General features: G+C 35.2%; 1 protein-coding gene across 2 annotated transcripts in view; it reads right to left on the bottom strand.

Moving 5' to 3' along the window:
- The window catches only part of USP34 (ubiquitin specific peptidase 34), a 250839-nt gene that overhangs the window by 114604 nt on the left and 119573 nt on the right, over positions 1–16662 (bottom strand). For both annotated transcript variants that reach the window (XM_040453637.1, XM_040453636.1), the window contains exons 19-21: positions 7573–7662; positions 5195–5290; positions 83–165 (exon numbers count right to left, since the gene is read on the bottom strand). In XM_040453637.1, coding sequence (XP_040309571.1) covers positions 83–165; positions 5195–5290; positions 7573–7662 — 269 coding nt within the window. The remainder of the gene's footprint in view (positions 1–82; positions 166–5194; positions 5291–7572; positions 7663–16662) is intronic.

The raw sequence follows: 16662 nt of genomic DNA, 5'->3' as shown, positions 1-16662 counted from the left end.
ATTTAACTCGACTCTTCCAAGAGTCAATACAGACCTAAAAACTGATTAAAAGACTGATTAAAAGACTGATTAAAAAGCTTACTGAAATGATCAGGTGATCCCAGAGTTGAAAACACACAAGTCAAGAACTGAAGTCGAACTTGAACTTCGGCACTATGGCTGTACCTATATTTAAAAAGTCATTAAAATAATTAACTGAAAGATCCTACTTCTTAATTATTTTTAAAGATTTAATGGCCCTAATCTTAAATTATACCGAAGAAGTAAAATTCCACTTTTGTATCATAATTATTAAATATTTTAGTTACACTTGACCCTTGAACAACATGGGGTTTCGGGGTGCCAAACCCCATGCAGGTAAAACTCTGTATGTAACTTTTGACTTCCCAAAAACTTAAATGCTAATACCTTACTGGTAATCAGAAGCCTTGCTGGTAACATACACAGTTGATCAACACATAGTTTGTATGTTATATATGTATTATTATATACTATATTCTTACAATAAAATTAGCTAGAAAAAAATGTTACTATGAAAACTGTAAGAGAAAATACACATACAGTACTATGTTCATCAAAAAAAATCTGCATGTAAGTGGACACATGCAGTTAAAACCCGTGTTGTTCAAACGACAACTGTATGTAACTTTGGTTATACAAAAAAAAGTCATAAAGCCAAATGGTATGTTTGAGATTTATGTTATTTAATAAATTATAAAAATCTGCAAACATTAGAAAACATACTTTTAAATTAGATGAGAAAGTTTGTAAGAATGTAACAGTGGAACAAAAGAAATACGCCATTTTGAAATTATGCAATATGCACATAGATTAGAATATTTAAATAAAAAACTGCATCTCCATCTAAAAATTGCACGTTTCATTATCACTGTCCAGCCAGTGATAACACTATATTCCTTAAACAAGAAATGCTTAATGAATATCAGTTCCATAAATCCAGTTCATAAAGAATGCAGCTAATACAAAATTGGCATTTTTGAATGTTACCTCAAATCTAAATGATTATAATTCATGTGCACAAAATCAATGGTTAATGTAAGAACTGGAGGCTTGTTAAGTTGGTGATTTCACATGGTTCTCTGGGAATTCAGTTTGTAAGCAGACGCAAAGAAACAGTATTTTAAGAAGCAAATGTTGGTCTGTGAGGGAGGAAGGGTGGGTAGAAGATGCTTCTGAAGCAGTAGTCAGGGGCCAGACTGTGGCCAGCCTGAAATATCAAACAGAAGAATGTGGTATTATTCTGGATGGAAAAGGAGGTCGCAGAAGGGTGTTGGAGGGGAGAGAGGACTGACATCAGGTTTGCATTTTAGGATTCCTTTACCAACCCTGAGAACTGTGGTAATACAATGCTCTAATTCCCACAGGCATCTGAGCACCCAATCAATGAAACTAAATCAATCATGAGGGGATTTATTTACTTATTTATAAATAAATTTATTTATTTATAAATTTATATCCAAGTTAGCATATAGTATAGTAATGATTTTGGGAGTAGATTCCGATGATTCATCCCCTATACATAATACCCAGTGCTCATCCCAACAACTGTCTTCCTTAATGTGCCTTACCCATTTAGCCCATCCCCCCAAATCAATCATGAGTTCTTCTCTCTCTGTTACAAATCAAAGGCTGGTTGTGGATGAACTGTCCCAACTGCTTTGCCAACAAACAGCAGCAACCAGTCTGAGCCCTGATCTATATCCCAGGTTAGAGAGAGTCAAAGAGCTTAAATCAATTTCCTATCACCTTCAAACAAGTGCAAAATTTTAAAGCTTCCCAAATTAGCTGGTTTCAAAATATCCTACATTCATTGTTCAAGTTTAAAGTTAAGGTTTTCTAAGGTTTAAAGATTAAGTTTGGTGGATATACCTTTGCTGTTCCTTACTGTCCCATGTTAATGTTGGCAAAGAAAAGATCAACTTTTGTGTCATTATTGTCGCAGTGCCCTTTGTCAAGATGAAAGTACATGTGGCAAGATGGCTGGGTGGGGAGGAGGGAATACAGTAAGCAACTCACAGACCAGAATGCCATCCAGATAAAATTCAAGAACAGCTCATAACAGCTCTCAACCTTCTACTAAAAAGGACAGATTTGATAGCAGAAGGCTTGGAGTACAGGTTCAAATTCGAGTTGTATCATCCATCAGTTCTGTGATTTTAAGTAAGTTACCATACTTCTCTGAGCCTGAGTCTGGGGGGGCATTGGTCACAGACATAAAGGGGAAATGAAGTCTTGTCCTGTACAAAGTGCTTTCATTTCCTGAATACTTCCTTCTTCTATACATACAACTCAGAGTAACGGACCCAGAACCCTAGAAGGCATGGACCCAGTCCCTTTGTTCTCTCTTCTTCAGGTTCCATAGTAGAGCCACTGGCTCCACACTTCAAAGGACTCTGTCTGCTCTGTCAGGGTCTCACTGGCTACTGATATCGCCAGCAGGAAATTTCTTGAGATGCAAAACAAAGATAGTATTAATACAGAAATCTTCTCATGGGCATGTCCATGGCTTCTGACATTACAGGAAATATAGGACAAAAATAATCTCCCTAACGGCATGAAACTTTAGCAGCAAACTAATACCTTAAAAAAAAAAATTGTAGCCTCAATATTGATGCAGATAGATTTTCTCGAGAGGCCACTGGATTTGAGAAATATGTAACATGTCTATTTGGGAAAGCTTTCATACCACAAGAATCTTTTCATCCTAGGCGACCATCTTAGAACTTGCCTACTAAAATTCCTACTGAACAATTAGAAAATAATGGGCCACAAACTCAAGAGGTCAGTATGCTTTAACAAAGGGTAGCAAATGTACAACTCTGTTCTACAGCCTGATGGAACCAGGGAGTTCTATCAAAACAGGCCAGACAACATCTCTCTATGGTTTTATTCTCCTTAAGATGTCAGGCAACAAGGCAGACTGGAGGATTGGAAGGATACTGTGTACCCTAAGTATAAAACTCATCTCCAGAGACCACCACTCCACTATTTACCTTTTTCACCACAAAAGCAATGCTTATATGATGATCTACCTATCATTCCACTAACAAAGTGAGCAACTTCCCTGTACACAATGCTATGAACTATCAAGACTTAGACCTGTGTTTATTTTTTGGCACTTAATGTTGGACCTTCTCTTTCTGAGGATGATTCACCTATGTCTTGTCTTCCACACACCTTTCTTAAGCCTCCCATCCCTGCTCTTCAAGCCCACAGGCTTATAGCTGTGGTGAAAGTTCTTTTGTAACTTAGCATTTTTCTACTGACAAGTAACTTGAATTCTGTCTCCTAAAGATGCTCAAGATGTGGGTCATGTGTGGTTTTATTTCTGCTTCTTGTTGTTGTTGTGGTTTTTACAGATCTATGAAGATGCTCAGATTCAGGAAACCATGATTATCTTCAACCTCTACTTCAAGAAGAATTAAAAGGAAGATACAGACTATGAAGAACACTTAGAATTTTAATAGCACTTAAAGACATGCATCTTGTGTAGAGATAACTTTGTAAACAAAGCTATAGAATAAATTTAAGGAGGTATTTCAGAAATAATGACAGGCTTATAGAATAGGATGTCAAAAAAAAATCACTGAGTAATAAAACAGGAAACATTGGCTGAGTTTAGATTTTAGAGTGCCAAAAATACTAGGCTGAAGAAACTGGAAATTTATTTTTTATACGGTGAAGAATCTAGATGAGGGTAAAGGGCAAGTTTGTTGTCTGTTTTATACCATAGTTTGTTTTAGTCAGGTAACTATACTTTATAGATAACCTATGTGCCAGGTGCAACTTACTAAATTATTTCATTTAATTCTTAAAAAAACTCATGAGGTAAATAATTAGAGTCTATTAGGGAGGGAACTAATCAAAATAATGTCAAGCCCAGGTACTTTCTTCCAGTACTGTATTACATTCCTAATAAAAAAAGGATAAGGAATTAATGAGCATAGGGGAGAATGAGGCAAGAAGCCTGATCCAGAGGTTGGAAAATAGGCCTGGAACAGTGTCTGTGGGAATGTAAACTTGTGAAAAGACATGGGATATATTTTAGCACTAAGATAACTAGACAATGACGACAGTTATAATGCAGAACTCAAGAATATTAGCGAAAGCAGACTATTCCAGTATTTATAAAATGTATTTATAAAATGAATTATAACCTTGGTGCCACTATTTATAAAATGTGTGACCTTGGGCAAGTTACTTATCATCTCATAGCTTAAATGTTCTCATTTTTAAAATGAGTCTGCCTACCTCAAATGAGTTGTTGCATATTGTGAAGTTAATACTTAAATGGTATCTGGTACATAGTAAACATCAATGAACACTGCTATTTTTATCATCATCATCTCTCATGTTTGGAAATGACAGAGCAACATGAACAACAACAAAAAAGGCCCCAAAGTCTCCAAGTGTCAGGTGACTGAGAGGATGGTGGGACTCTGAAGGACATAGTAAAATCTGGAGACAGAATGGATTTATGGGGAAAAATAATTCCATTTTGGAGGTCAGTAAGTATGCCTTAAAGGTGAATGACTTTTCTGAACAGTCTGCTCAGTTTTCATCTATGTGGAAGTCTTCTACATCAATATTTTCTCAATAAATACTAAGGCTAGCTGATACTGACATTAAACTGGTTTTCTCAACTTAGCCATCAATCTCCACCAATTGACTAATAAGCAGAAACCTTCTGAATTTTACGTTTCCTTCTCGGCAGACATGTCCCTGTAAGAAGCTTTAAATACCATTATACCACTGAACCATTTCTACCAATTCTTATCCAAAGTCACATAATGATGAAATATTTTAAAATTTCAGCATCAATGCCCTAATATAGTAACACAAGGATATTGCTGATGGCGGGGGACGGGGGCGGGGAGTTAATTTTTAATTCCTGAAAACAATGACTTTGAACAGAACTAAACAGTGAAGGTTAATCAACCCCCGAAAGTTATACAACCTACATGTCCCTAAGGGTAAAAATTATAAAAATAACGTTATAAAATTCTCCAACTAAAACAAAAAAGACCCTTTCTTTCTCTTAAAATTTTTACAACTAAAATTTTCATCACATTTATTTACTATATGAAAGAAAAGGAATAAAAGTACTGGGACATTATCTTTCAGAGAAAAGACAATCAGTATTTAAACATAACTAACCTAGTTAAATACTTACAGCGCATGTTTTTGTCTTCCTTCTCTTACAGCTTGAATATAGTATACCAAATTATCAAAGAAAAGCTTCATCATGTTCAGTTCTTTTTCTGCCCACCTGTCCCAAATGAAAGCAAAAGTAATTTTAAAGGCATAGGAGAAGAGAATAAATCTATTCTAGGAAAAGAAAAAAATACAGATCTAAAAATTCTTCTAATTACCAAAAATTTACAGGTTCTATTTATATTTAAACTGTGAAAGATACAAAGCAATAGGTCTTAATTTTTATGAATTTAAAATGTCATTATTGTTTTTTAATCTCAAAATATTCAATCTCTATGAAGAGGATAAAATGTCTGACAAGTGTTAATTATAAATGACTAATGTGAGTTAATATTAAAAAATAGTAGGATTCAGTCCATACAAGAATGGACTATGTGCCTTGGTCATTATTTACAATTTAGCAGAATGCCTGGCACAGAGTACACATACAACATAACCTTACTAAGTCACTTGATTTTTCTTTTTGTTATTGTGGAGTATTTGTTAAAAAAAAAAAAAATCAGGTATTAAACTCCAAAATAACCTACAAACACTAGAATAAAAAAAGAAAAGTGATAAATACAATCACAGATCCCAGGGTCCACAGCATCCATAACTAACAGAATGTATTTCACATAATACTACCAATGTATCTGCTAAAATGTACGGAAGTATTAAAATTCCAAAACTTCTAATAAAATTTACATATTTTTGCCATAGCCCTCTTTTCAAAATAAGTTACTCTCGCCTTTACAATCCCTTGATGAAGGTGAAGTTAACACAGAAAACATCCAGTAAGCCTCAGGTTTGAAACCAGTTCCAATACACTTGAGCATGGCTTTAGGCAAGTAACCTAAGCTTTTGAAGTCTGTTTGCTGGTTACCCGAAGATTTACTAAGTGGATAAGGAATAACAATTTCCAATTGTAAAACATGGGCCATAAGAATTTAAGAGATAATATATACCAAATGTTGAGTGCTGCTGCACATAAATTCACAGGATTTTTTTTGTTATTATTGCTGCCAACTAACCCCAGGAGCTCAGAGTTCTTTTAAGTGACCCACTGAAGATGTAGGATCCAGTCTTCAGGAGGGAAACCCTGTGAAATGCCATCAACTGAGCTTATTTACATTTAATTTAAGGACTAAGCTAAAAGGTTAACTCTATACACTTAGGTTCAGGTACCTGTTAAGTAACTGACCATACAAAGTTTCCCACTTCTATAAGATGTAATTCTTTGTTATTCCTTAATATAAATCTCCTCAAATGACATCTCAAATATGTCACCAACTTACCCAGGTTAGCTACAAGTAAAATCCCTTTTAATACATCAGAATTCTATCATTCAACCTTTTAAAAACTATTTGAAGAGTCAATGAAACTAGATTCACATTCTTCTTATACTTAAAGTATGCTAAATGCTTTTCCCTATGCCTCTGTTAAGTATTTGAAAGACCTTCCATACACTTACAAATTAAATTGTCACTAGAGTCATACTATAATTGTCACTAGAGTCATATAATATTTGAAAGACCTTCCCTACACTTACAAATTGTCACTAGAGTCATACTATAATATTAACTAAAAGCAGAGGATTTTTTTTTTTTTCATAGAGGTTCAGGTTAAATAGATCTCATTTAAAAGAGCAAAAAACAGCAAGGACTTTGAGGGCTTCATCCTATTTAGAACTACCGTGAAGTCTTAAGAATTTTTCTAAATGATATTCACTTTGAAAGCAAACAAGTGCTGTTAACAGCTAATCTTAGATGTGAGAAGGAATTAGGTAAAAAGTTATCTTATTTGACCTCAAAAATGAATCCCTCAATAGATTTTTCCTAAAATCTAAATGTCCCTGAAATCTCTCCAAAAGTCTATTTTGAATAAAGCAAATAAACACATTCTTACAGATTAATGAAATTCCTGTTAGCCAACTTTCTCAAGAATATTACCAAAGCCTGGATTAATTTCACATCAAACTACTTACCCTTGAAAACATTCTTTAACATTCATTAATCCTAAATTCTCTGGAAATGTGAAAGAGTAACATGGTGGTGTCGAAATTATCCCTAACATGATGTAATGTCTATAATCAATTCCTAGTAATGAGAAAAATAAAAGGCACCCTATGTTGTTTATTTTAGTGTGTCTCTTGTTTCAGGAGTCCTTTACTTTGGCAGATATACTACAAAACTTCACCCTAAAATTAGAGCATTACTTGCTACATGATTTTTCTTAAACTACAAAGAAAACAAAAGTCAGATTTTCTTCCTGATAGTAATAAAATATCCATGGGACTTTTATGACTATGATAATCAAACAAATTTTAAATGAATACTTTTGTTTCTTTTATTTACTTACATTGTAATCCAATGTGTATCATAACTGCTTCCAAACTGCTGAAAAGTACCAAACAACTTTGGAAGAAGACGAAGTGAAATTACTACTGATCTGAAACAGCAAAAACAGGTATTTATAGAATAAAACAATTTTAGATACTATTGCTAATTCTAGCTTTTTACAGAAATTCAGCTATTAAAAATCTTAAATACAAAAGAACTTTAATGAACTTTACATTATAACTATATTTCTTATATAACATTGAAAAATTTTTCCTTAAAGTTTAAATTTATTTTATACAGTAGGGCAAGAAACCCATTTTAAAATCCCAATCTAAAATAAAGTAAAATACACTACAAATACCTGAGCAGAAAAACAAATGAAGAGCATTTAAAAATAAAGAATACTTTCATGAACAAAAAAAAAAAAAATTAAGAAGTCATGGGTACTTCTGAGAACTTAAGGAAAATAGGGACAAGCAGCATAAGTAAGTTACCTAGAACAGGGCTTCTCAAAATTTAATGTGTGCTGATTCACCTGGAATTTTGTTAAAATGCAATTCTGATTGGCAGGTCTGAGGTAAGAAATTCTGCATTTCCTTTTTTTAAAATTTATTTTTACTTTTTTGTTACATTTATTTATTTTTGAGAGACAGAGCACAAGTCAGGGAGGGGCAGAGAAAGAAGGAGACAGATAATCCAAAGCAGGCTCCAGGCCTGAGCTGTCAGCACAGCCTGATGTGGGGATCGAACCCAATAACCGTGAGATCATGACCTGAGCCAAAGTCGGACGCTTAGCTGACTGAGTCACCTAAGCGCCCCGGAAATTCTGCATTTCTAACCTCCCAAGTGACACTCAAACTGGTTTGTGAACCACATTCTGAGCAGCAATAATATAGAGAACATTTTTTAAACTATGCAAATTATCCTTTTCTCCTTAATTCTCACTTAGTATGATCTGCACCCAAGTTGAAAATCACTCCATTATGAGCCATGTTAACAATGGAAACAAACCATATACCTCAAGTATGAAGGAGCAAAAAACGGATTATGAAATCGCTCTACAACTTTAAGTAGATCTGAGAGTGTTTATCTTCTGAAAGAAAGGGGTACAGGGAAGATAGAGATGCACACATCCCAGAAGTCTCAATAGGCAAGGAGGTCGGCTGCATGAGCCTTAAAAGAAGCAGGACAAACTCCAATGATATAGTGAATTTTTTTTAAGGCTTATCTTACTTCATGAAAAAAATTTTAAAAAGAGCAAAGTATGCCATATAAGTTAAGTTCCCCAAAATGCCTACTCTTTTTGAGAAGAGTACCAAGAAAATCAGAGTGTAGGGCTGCACTTCAGAATGGAAGAGAAACATGGTAAATACCAAGTAGGAGAAATTAGAAAAGAAAACTTCCTGTTTCTTTCTTTTTTTTTTTTTTTTCAAATTAGTTTTTGTTTTAAGTAGGCTCCATGAACCAACATGGGGCTTGAACTCACAACCTGGCTCTACGACTCACAACCTGGATCACAACTCTGGCTCTACCAACAGAGCCAGCCAGATACCCCAAACACTTCTTGTTTCTGAATAAAACCCAAAATTGGAGAAATGCATTATCTTTTCGCATTACATTGGGAGTACAAAGCCGTGTGTGATCTGACCCATTTCTCTTATCAGTCTAACGGAATTTCCTTCCAATTTTCCTCTTTATTATCCCTACTGCAGAACTCCTTCCCTGGCTTTATTCAAGTTTCCTCAACTGTCAACAGAGGATGAACCCTGAACACTCTTCCACTGCCCAAGGAAACCTCTTTATTCCTTCCCAATTTTCCTTCATTCATCATCACCTAATGAATAATCCCTTAATGTGTCTACCACTACTATGTGCTTGATGAGAGCAATGACTGTCTTATTCATTTAAAAACCCCGGGGCGCCTGGGTGGCGCAGTCAGTTAAGCGTCCGACTTCAGCCAGGTCACGATCTCGCGGTCCCTGAGTTCGAGCCCCGCATCGGGCTCTGGGCTGATGGCTCGGAGCCTGGAGCCTGTTTCCGATTCTGTGTCTCCCTCTCTCTCTGCCCCTCCCCCGTTCATGCTCTGTCTCTCTCTGTCCCAAAAATAAATAAAAACGAAGAAAAAAAAATTAAAAAAATAAAAATAAAAACCCTGCGTATGGTGCACAATGAATATAGATTATCTAAAATAATGATCTAGCAAAGAACTTAAAGGCAAGATTTTCAAGGAAGGAGGAAGAGCAAGGGTAAAATACTAATACAGTCATGAAGGATGAGGACAGAAAAAAAATACCAACAGATGACGAAAGAAACAGCATATTAATAGAATGTTAAAGGATCAAAACCACACTGGTACAGATTAAGGAATACATAATTGAGTCATGGAGACAGTAAGTGAGTAATATCCACTAAGTGTCAAGTAAATATTCTTTAAATATTTACAAACATTTAAATATTTAAGTGTGTTTTTTAACATTAAACTTTTAAATATTTTTCAACAAGTTACACAATAATGATAATTGGAAAAATGGACCATGGAGAATCAGGAGCAATCAATTTTAGATTTTTTATCTAAAAGCTCTTGACAAAATTTTAGAAACACTAAGATATAAAAAAATAGAATGAAAAGATACATATTAACTTGACCTGAGGTTTTATAAGCATAAAATCAGTAAGAGATATCACAAAGAAAAAAAAATTTCAGTCTGATTACAGACTGAAAATTATTAACATAGCTACAAAATTTTCATCTAAAATCACAAAAGCAAATTTCAAAATTGTCTGCCCAGTGATTTTAACAATGGTTTTAAAATACAAAGAAGCAAAATCTAGAAAGAGATATATCTTACTTTAAGAAGACACTGACAAGTCTTATAGTGTGCAATAGATATATATTTTCTGAAAATCTTATTATTTCTTGCAGTCAATGGTGTTAAAGGTTTAGACTGTTTAAATTTACTTTCCAAATTTTCTACAATAAACATGTTTTCATTTCATGAAATGTAATGTTGCTTGACAATAATGCATAGGGAGCCAGGGGTTGAGCGGATACTGGTTTAGATGAGTGGATAATGGTATGGTTCATATAACTGAATAACCAAAAATAGGAATGCAGAAAAACAGGACAATTTACAAACTGTGAGTTATCAGGGAAAGATTACATTTTATAGGATTAAAACATTTCTTTAAAAGTTGATCAGGGTGCCTGGGTGACTCAGTCAGTGGAGTGTGTGACTTTCACTCAGGTCATGATCTTGTGGCTTGCATTGGGCTCTTGTGCTGACAGTTCAGAGGCTGGAGCCTGCTGTGAATTCTTGGTCTCCCTCTTTCTCTACCCCTCCCTCACTCACGCTGTCTCTCTCAAAGATAAACATTGAAAAAAATTTTTTTAATTTCCTAAGAACATAAAATACACACATTTAAAGCACTATTAATAGTTTCTAAGAAATGACCGAATCTGGATCAAATGATCTAAATGATCCCAAAATAATACTTTTTATTTAAACTGCTAAATTTAAAAGGAAAAAATGATATAAAGTGATTACGGACTGAAAATTATTAACATAGCTACAAAATCAGGGAAGATAATTTGGTAATAATAATAACATATTTCAATGTTAAAAGTCACAAGATATACACCAACCTGTTCCAATTAAAATTATACTGTAGATTTTTTCCTGTAACAACTACATGTTAAACTGACTTATCAACTTTTTTGCCCAGTTTTGATTGGTGATATGCTTACAAAACTCAACATAAAAAAAAGGACTGTTATATTTAAACCTACATTTCACAATTTCTTCTAAGGGTGAAAATTTCAAATACCAAAACACAATCATAAGCAACAATGTGTTTAAGGATAAAATGGTTCAACGATCCAGAGTGACAAGATACTAATTTTAGACTTAATAAAAGATGTTTTACCCTAAAATGCCCTAGCTCTTTGCTTCAATCCAAGAGTTACTGCTGTTACCAGAAGCTTATTACTAGGTAACAGTATGATATTCCTGTAATTACCACCAATAAAATATTATGTTGCCTTAGCAGAATGAACACGTTTGCTGATGTTATTCACAAAGTTATGTTTGAATGACTTTTTCCTAATCCTGGACTACATGTTTTAAGACTGATGCATTCTAGGGGCGCCTGGGTGGCTCAGTCGGTTGGGCGGCCGACTTCGGCTCAGGTCACGATCTCGCGGTCCGTGAGTTCGAGCCCCACGTCGGGCTCTGGGCTCATGGCTCAGAGCCTGGAGCCTGTTTCAGATTCTGTGTCTCCCTCTCTTTCTGCCCCTACCCCGTTCATGCTCTGTCTCTCTCTGTCTCAAAAATAAATAAAACGTTAAAAAAAAAAAAAAAAGACTGATGCATTCTACAAAATTCTTTTTCAGTCATTATATAGTATATACCAAAATTTGACATGAAATGCTATATGGAATATAGTCTTTATAGAGGAGAAAACAAAAGTAGTATATAGTACCATCCATTTGTTAATTATACAAACCTTTATTTATTTATTTATTTTTAAATGTTTTTATTTATTTTTGAGACAGGGAGAGACAGAGCATGAGCGGGGAAGGGGCAGAGAGGGAGGGAGACACAGAATCCGAAGCAGGCTCCAGGCTCTGAGCTGTCAGCACAGAGCCTGACGTGGGGCTCGAACTCACAGACTATGAAATCGTGACCTGAGCTGAAGTCGGACGCTTAACCGACTGAGCCACCCAGGCGCCCCTACAAACCTTTATTTATATAAACAGGGCCCCTGACACATGATCACTTTACTAAAGACATCTTTTGTACACAAAGGCAAAAGTTTTGAGCATATGTGGTAAAGCACATACACAGGACCAAGAATAGCATAGGAGACAGAATTCCAGTCTCAATTCAATTCTTGGGAGGACACAAATCTTCAGGGGGTGCCTAGGTACAGGAAATGCCTTCTAATAAACATAAAAAACCAAAGGGGCTGATTACAACCCAACTCCTAAATCCATCCTACTCAATGGACAGCAGTCTTATCTCACCCAGCCTTGGAGACAAGCCTGAAAAGAAATGGACTTTTCATTGTGGGAGCTACCATCTGCCTCACGCTATCACTTTATGAAGACATTCTGCAAAGCAGTCTACTGTGTGTTTCTGTAACTTTTAACTTCCTGCACTCTTGAAATGTTCTTCTGTGTCTTATAAAACAATCTGCCTGAGGCTAAATGTGCACAAAGCACACACACGCTGCGTATCAGAGACTAGGCAAGGCATTTAAAAAAAGTGTTTACAACGGTTCCATATAAATGGTAGAATTATGGACGATTTATAGAAGGCTTTAATTTTCTTTTTCAGATCTCTATGCTTCCTGAGAATAGGCCCATATTACTGTTCAAAAAAAAAGCTAAGTTTCTTTTTTTAATGTTTATTTAATGTTTTATAGTTGAGAAAGCGAGCGAGTGCACACATGCGGACAAGCAAGAATCCCAAGTAGGCTCCCTGATGTCAGCACAGGGCCCAATTCAAGGCTCAATCCCACAAACGACAAGATCACGACCTGAGCCAAAATCAAGAGTCAGACATTGAACCAACAAAGCCACCCAGGTGCCCTAAAAACTAGATTCATTTTATCAAATAAATTGGAATATGACCACAAAAAGGAAAAACAAACAATGCTGATAGGTCTATAAACCATGAAGGAACTGCAAAGAAAATATAAAAGTTAGTACAGGGGCGCCTGGGTGGCGCAGTCGGTTAAGCGTCCGACTTCAGCCAGGTCACGATCTCGCGGTCCGGGAGTTTGAGCCCTGCGTCAGGCTCTGGGCTGATGGCTCAGAGCCTGGAACCTGTTTCCGATTCTGGAGCCTCCCTCTCTCTCTGCCCCTCCCCCGTTCATGCTCTGTCTCTCTCTGTCCCATAAATAAATAAACGTTAAAGAAAAAAAAAAAGTTAGTACAGAGAAAATAAAAAGATAAAGCTTCCTTAAGTACATAAAAAACTGACATCACCAAGAAGTAGACTTCTGTGTTCTTTTGTCAAATGTCAGGAAAATGATAAATAAGGTTGCAGTGGCCCATTTGTTTCATCATAAGGAAGAGCTTTACCATTAATATTAGCATCCTTATGCAACACTCCTTTCTGATGGTAAACCCAGGGGCTAGATTTGAAAAAGAATTCTTATATTCTTTAGGGTTTCTATAATTCAGATGCCACTACTGACTATTTTGGACCAGGTAATCCTTTTGTTGTGGAGAGGCTGTTCTCTGCATTGATGGATATTTAGCAGCGTCCCTGGCCTGTAGTAATACATCCAATACCATTCATTAGTGTTAACGACCAAAAAATATCTTGGTTGATATTGCCAGAGGGTGGGGGGGGAATCACTCCCACTGAAAACCACTGGTTTATCAAGAAACCCAGATCAATGATGTACAAAAATTTTTCAACTTGCATAATAATGTTGGTAAGTTTAACTGGTATACACTGGATATGGTGTGTATTTCCTATGCTAAAAAATGCCATTATGCTCTAAATATTATCACATATGACTGTCGTTCACTACAAAACTAGCATGATACAGCAACCATCTGAAGAGTCAAGTTGGAGGGCAAAATTAAATGCAACACAGTAATCATGTTTACAACATACTCAATAGCATTAATTAAGTAACTGTATCAGGATACAGCAACTGAACAAAGGAAAAATGCTTTAATTTCAACTAATCTGGGAGTGGACAAATTAAAGCTTAATAAAAAATCCAGATTGACTATTTTCCGTTTTACACACTTATTTTTCCTTCTGTCCCTTTTAAGTTTTCCTACTTTTAAAGGTGTGATGACTGTGGAAAAATAAGAAATCAAAAAGCATAAGGAAGAAAAAAAGTACTCAATTTTCTCAAAATTAACCATTTTATAGTCTCACATATTGCCTGCAATCTTTTTTAACAGACAAGCCTGTAATTATATGCCTCTATATTGATATAATCTTTAAAAAAAAATCTTTAAAGGCTGTGATGTTTCATATTTCACACAGTCTTACTGAAGTATACATGGAAAAAGTGTATACCTAATAACTCAGAATAGGAGGTGAACATATCTGTATGATGAGCACCCTCATCAAGAAATAAATCATTACCAACATACATCTGGCTTTCATTGTGCCTCTGTTCTAGTCACTACATAACCCAATAGTAACCATTATCCTGACTACTAAATACAATCATTTTCCTGTTTTTAAACTTTACATAAATAGAGTAACAGTGATACACTCTCTTATATCTGGCTTATTACATTCAACATTGTATCTGTGAAGTTCATCCATACTATTCCATGCAGCTGTAGTTCATTCAATGTTACTGCTATAATGTCATTCAACAAAGAGTCCACCATTTAGTTTTCCTTTCTATTCTTTTTTGACACTTGGATAGCTATATAAAGACTATTCAGTTACTTTGAATAATGCTACTATGAACTTTCTTTTTAAGTTTGTTTGTTTATTTATTTATTTTTGGGGTGGGGTTGGGGGGGGTGAGAGAGGCAGAGAGACAGAGGGATACAGAGGATCAGAAGTGGTCTCTGCACTAACAGCAAAGAGCCCGATGTGGGGCTTGAACTCACATACTGTGAGATCACGAACTGAGCCAAAGTTGGACGGTTAACAGACTGAGCCACTCCAAGCACCCCAGCTATGAACATTCTTTTCTTTTTACTTTACTTTTTAAATCTTTATTTATTTTTGAGAGACAGAGTGTGAGCAGGGGAGGAGCAGAGAGAGAGACACACACAGAATCCGAAGCAGGCTCCAGACTCTGAGCTGTCAGCACAGAGCCCGACGCGGGGCTCAAACTCACAAACCGTGAGATTATGACCTGATCTGAAATTGGACGTTCAACCAACTGAGCCACCCAGGTGCCCCCGGACATTCTTGAATGTGCATTTTGGCAATCATCTGGATGTCTTTCTGTAAGGCACATACTTAGCAGTGGAACTGCTGGAATTAGCAGTGGAACTGCTGGATCTTAGGGTATGCAGATGCACATATGGGAAATATAAATTGTCACCACCACTTAAAAAAACTGTTTACTGGTTTCACAAAGACGTCTAAAAGACAATTTACATTTTAAAATTAACTGCTATACTACCTACATAAATTAAAAAAAATTAATCTAGCCATTAAAAGCATTCCTTTTAAAGAATTTATGTCAAGTGATGTAACTGATGTGCTAACAGAGGTCTATTTATTAAGTGGTTTCTTATACCTGCATGAAGAAACTGTTCAAACTATATAACCGTTTAAAAGAAAAAGCAGAAACTGTCACACATACTTTTTCTAATTCAACTGAGTTTTTAAAAAAAAGTTTATAGCATTTAAACTTTAAAGCTTATTAAAGCATTCAGTAAAATTAAATATTTGTATCAGGCTTAGGCAGAGTGTGCTGAAAACATTGTATGAATAGAACAGAATACAATACATTCAATTAGTAAGTGAATGCCCTATAATAGAGATGGCATTACCAAAGCAGTGTAAGAGAAAGGAAACCTGAAACTATACCAATGAAAAAGAACTGAAAATCAAAAGTTGTGGTAATCATCTTAGCCCAAGTAAGAAGTACATGGCAGAATTCAAACTAGAAAAAACCACCAGCCTAATTCTTTATGCATGACACAAGTCAAGACATAAAAAATCGACCCAGATGGAAGAACAATACCATTATCAAAATGTTTGCATTTCACTTAAGTTTAACTTCATTTATCTTATTTAGGTTGTTTTATATATGAAACAGTTCAAGAACATGTAACTGAAATTTGAAAACACAGCAGTCACCACTATGTTTCCAGAATCAAGAAGAAAGTATTGTTATTATTACTTTGTTTCTGTTGCAGGATATCTAATCAAGGGTGTCACAAATGCCGAAAAAGAAGGTCTAATTAAAAAAAAAAAAAAAAAAGAACCCTATGAGGTAAAAAATCTTCGAACCTAATAAGAAAACCACAATTACTTAAAAAAAAAAAAAAATATTTTGGTTGGTAATGTTTCATTAAATGCTATGAATCCAACATACCATAGTCAGTAAAGAATACACAAAAGGAACTTTGACTACTATATAAAAATTTTTTTTAATTCCCATT

Source organism: Herpailurus yagouaroundi, unplaced genomic scaffold, assembly GCF_014898765.1.
Source record: "Herpailurus yagouaroundi ecotype Mexico unplaced genomic scaffold, PumYag 210, whole genome shotgun sequence".
Classification (NCBI taxonomy): Eukaryota; Metazoa; Chordata; class Mammalia; order Carnivora; family Felidae; genus Herpailurus; species Herpailurus yagouaroundi.
Note: the sequence above shows the minus strand (reverse complement) of the source record. Positions and strands in the feature narration are given on the sequence as shown.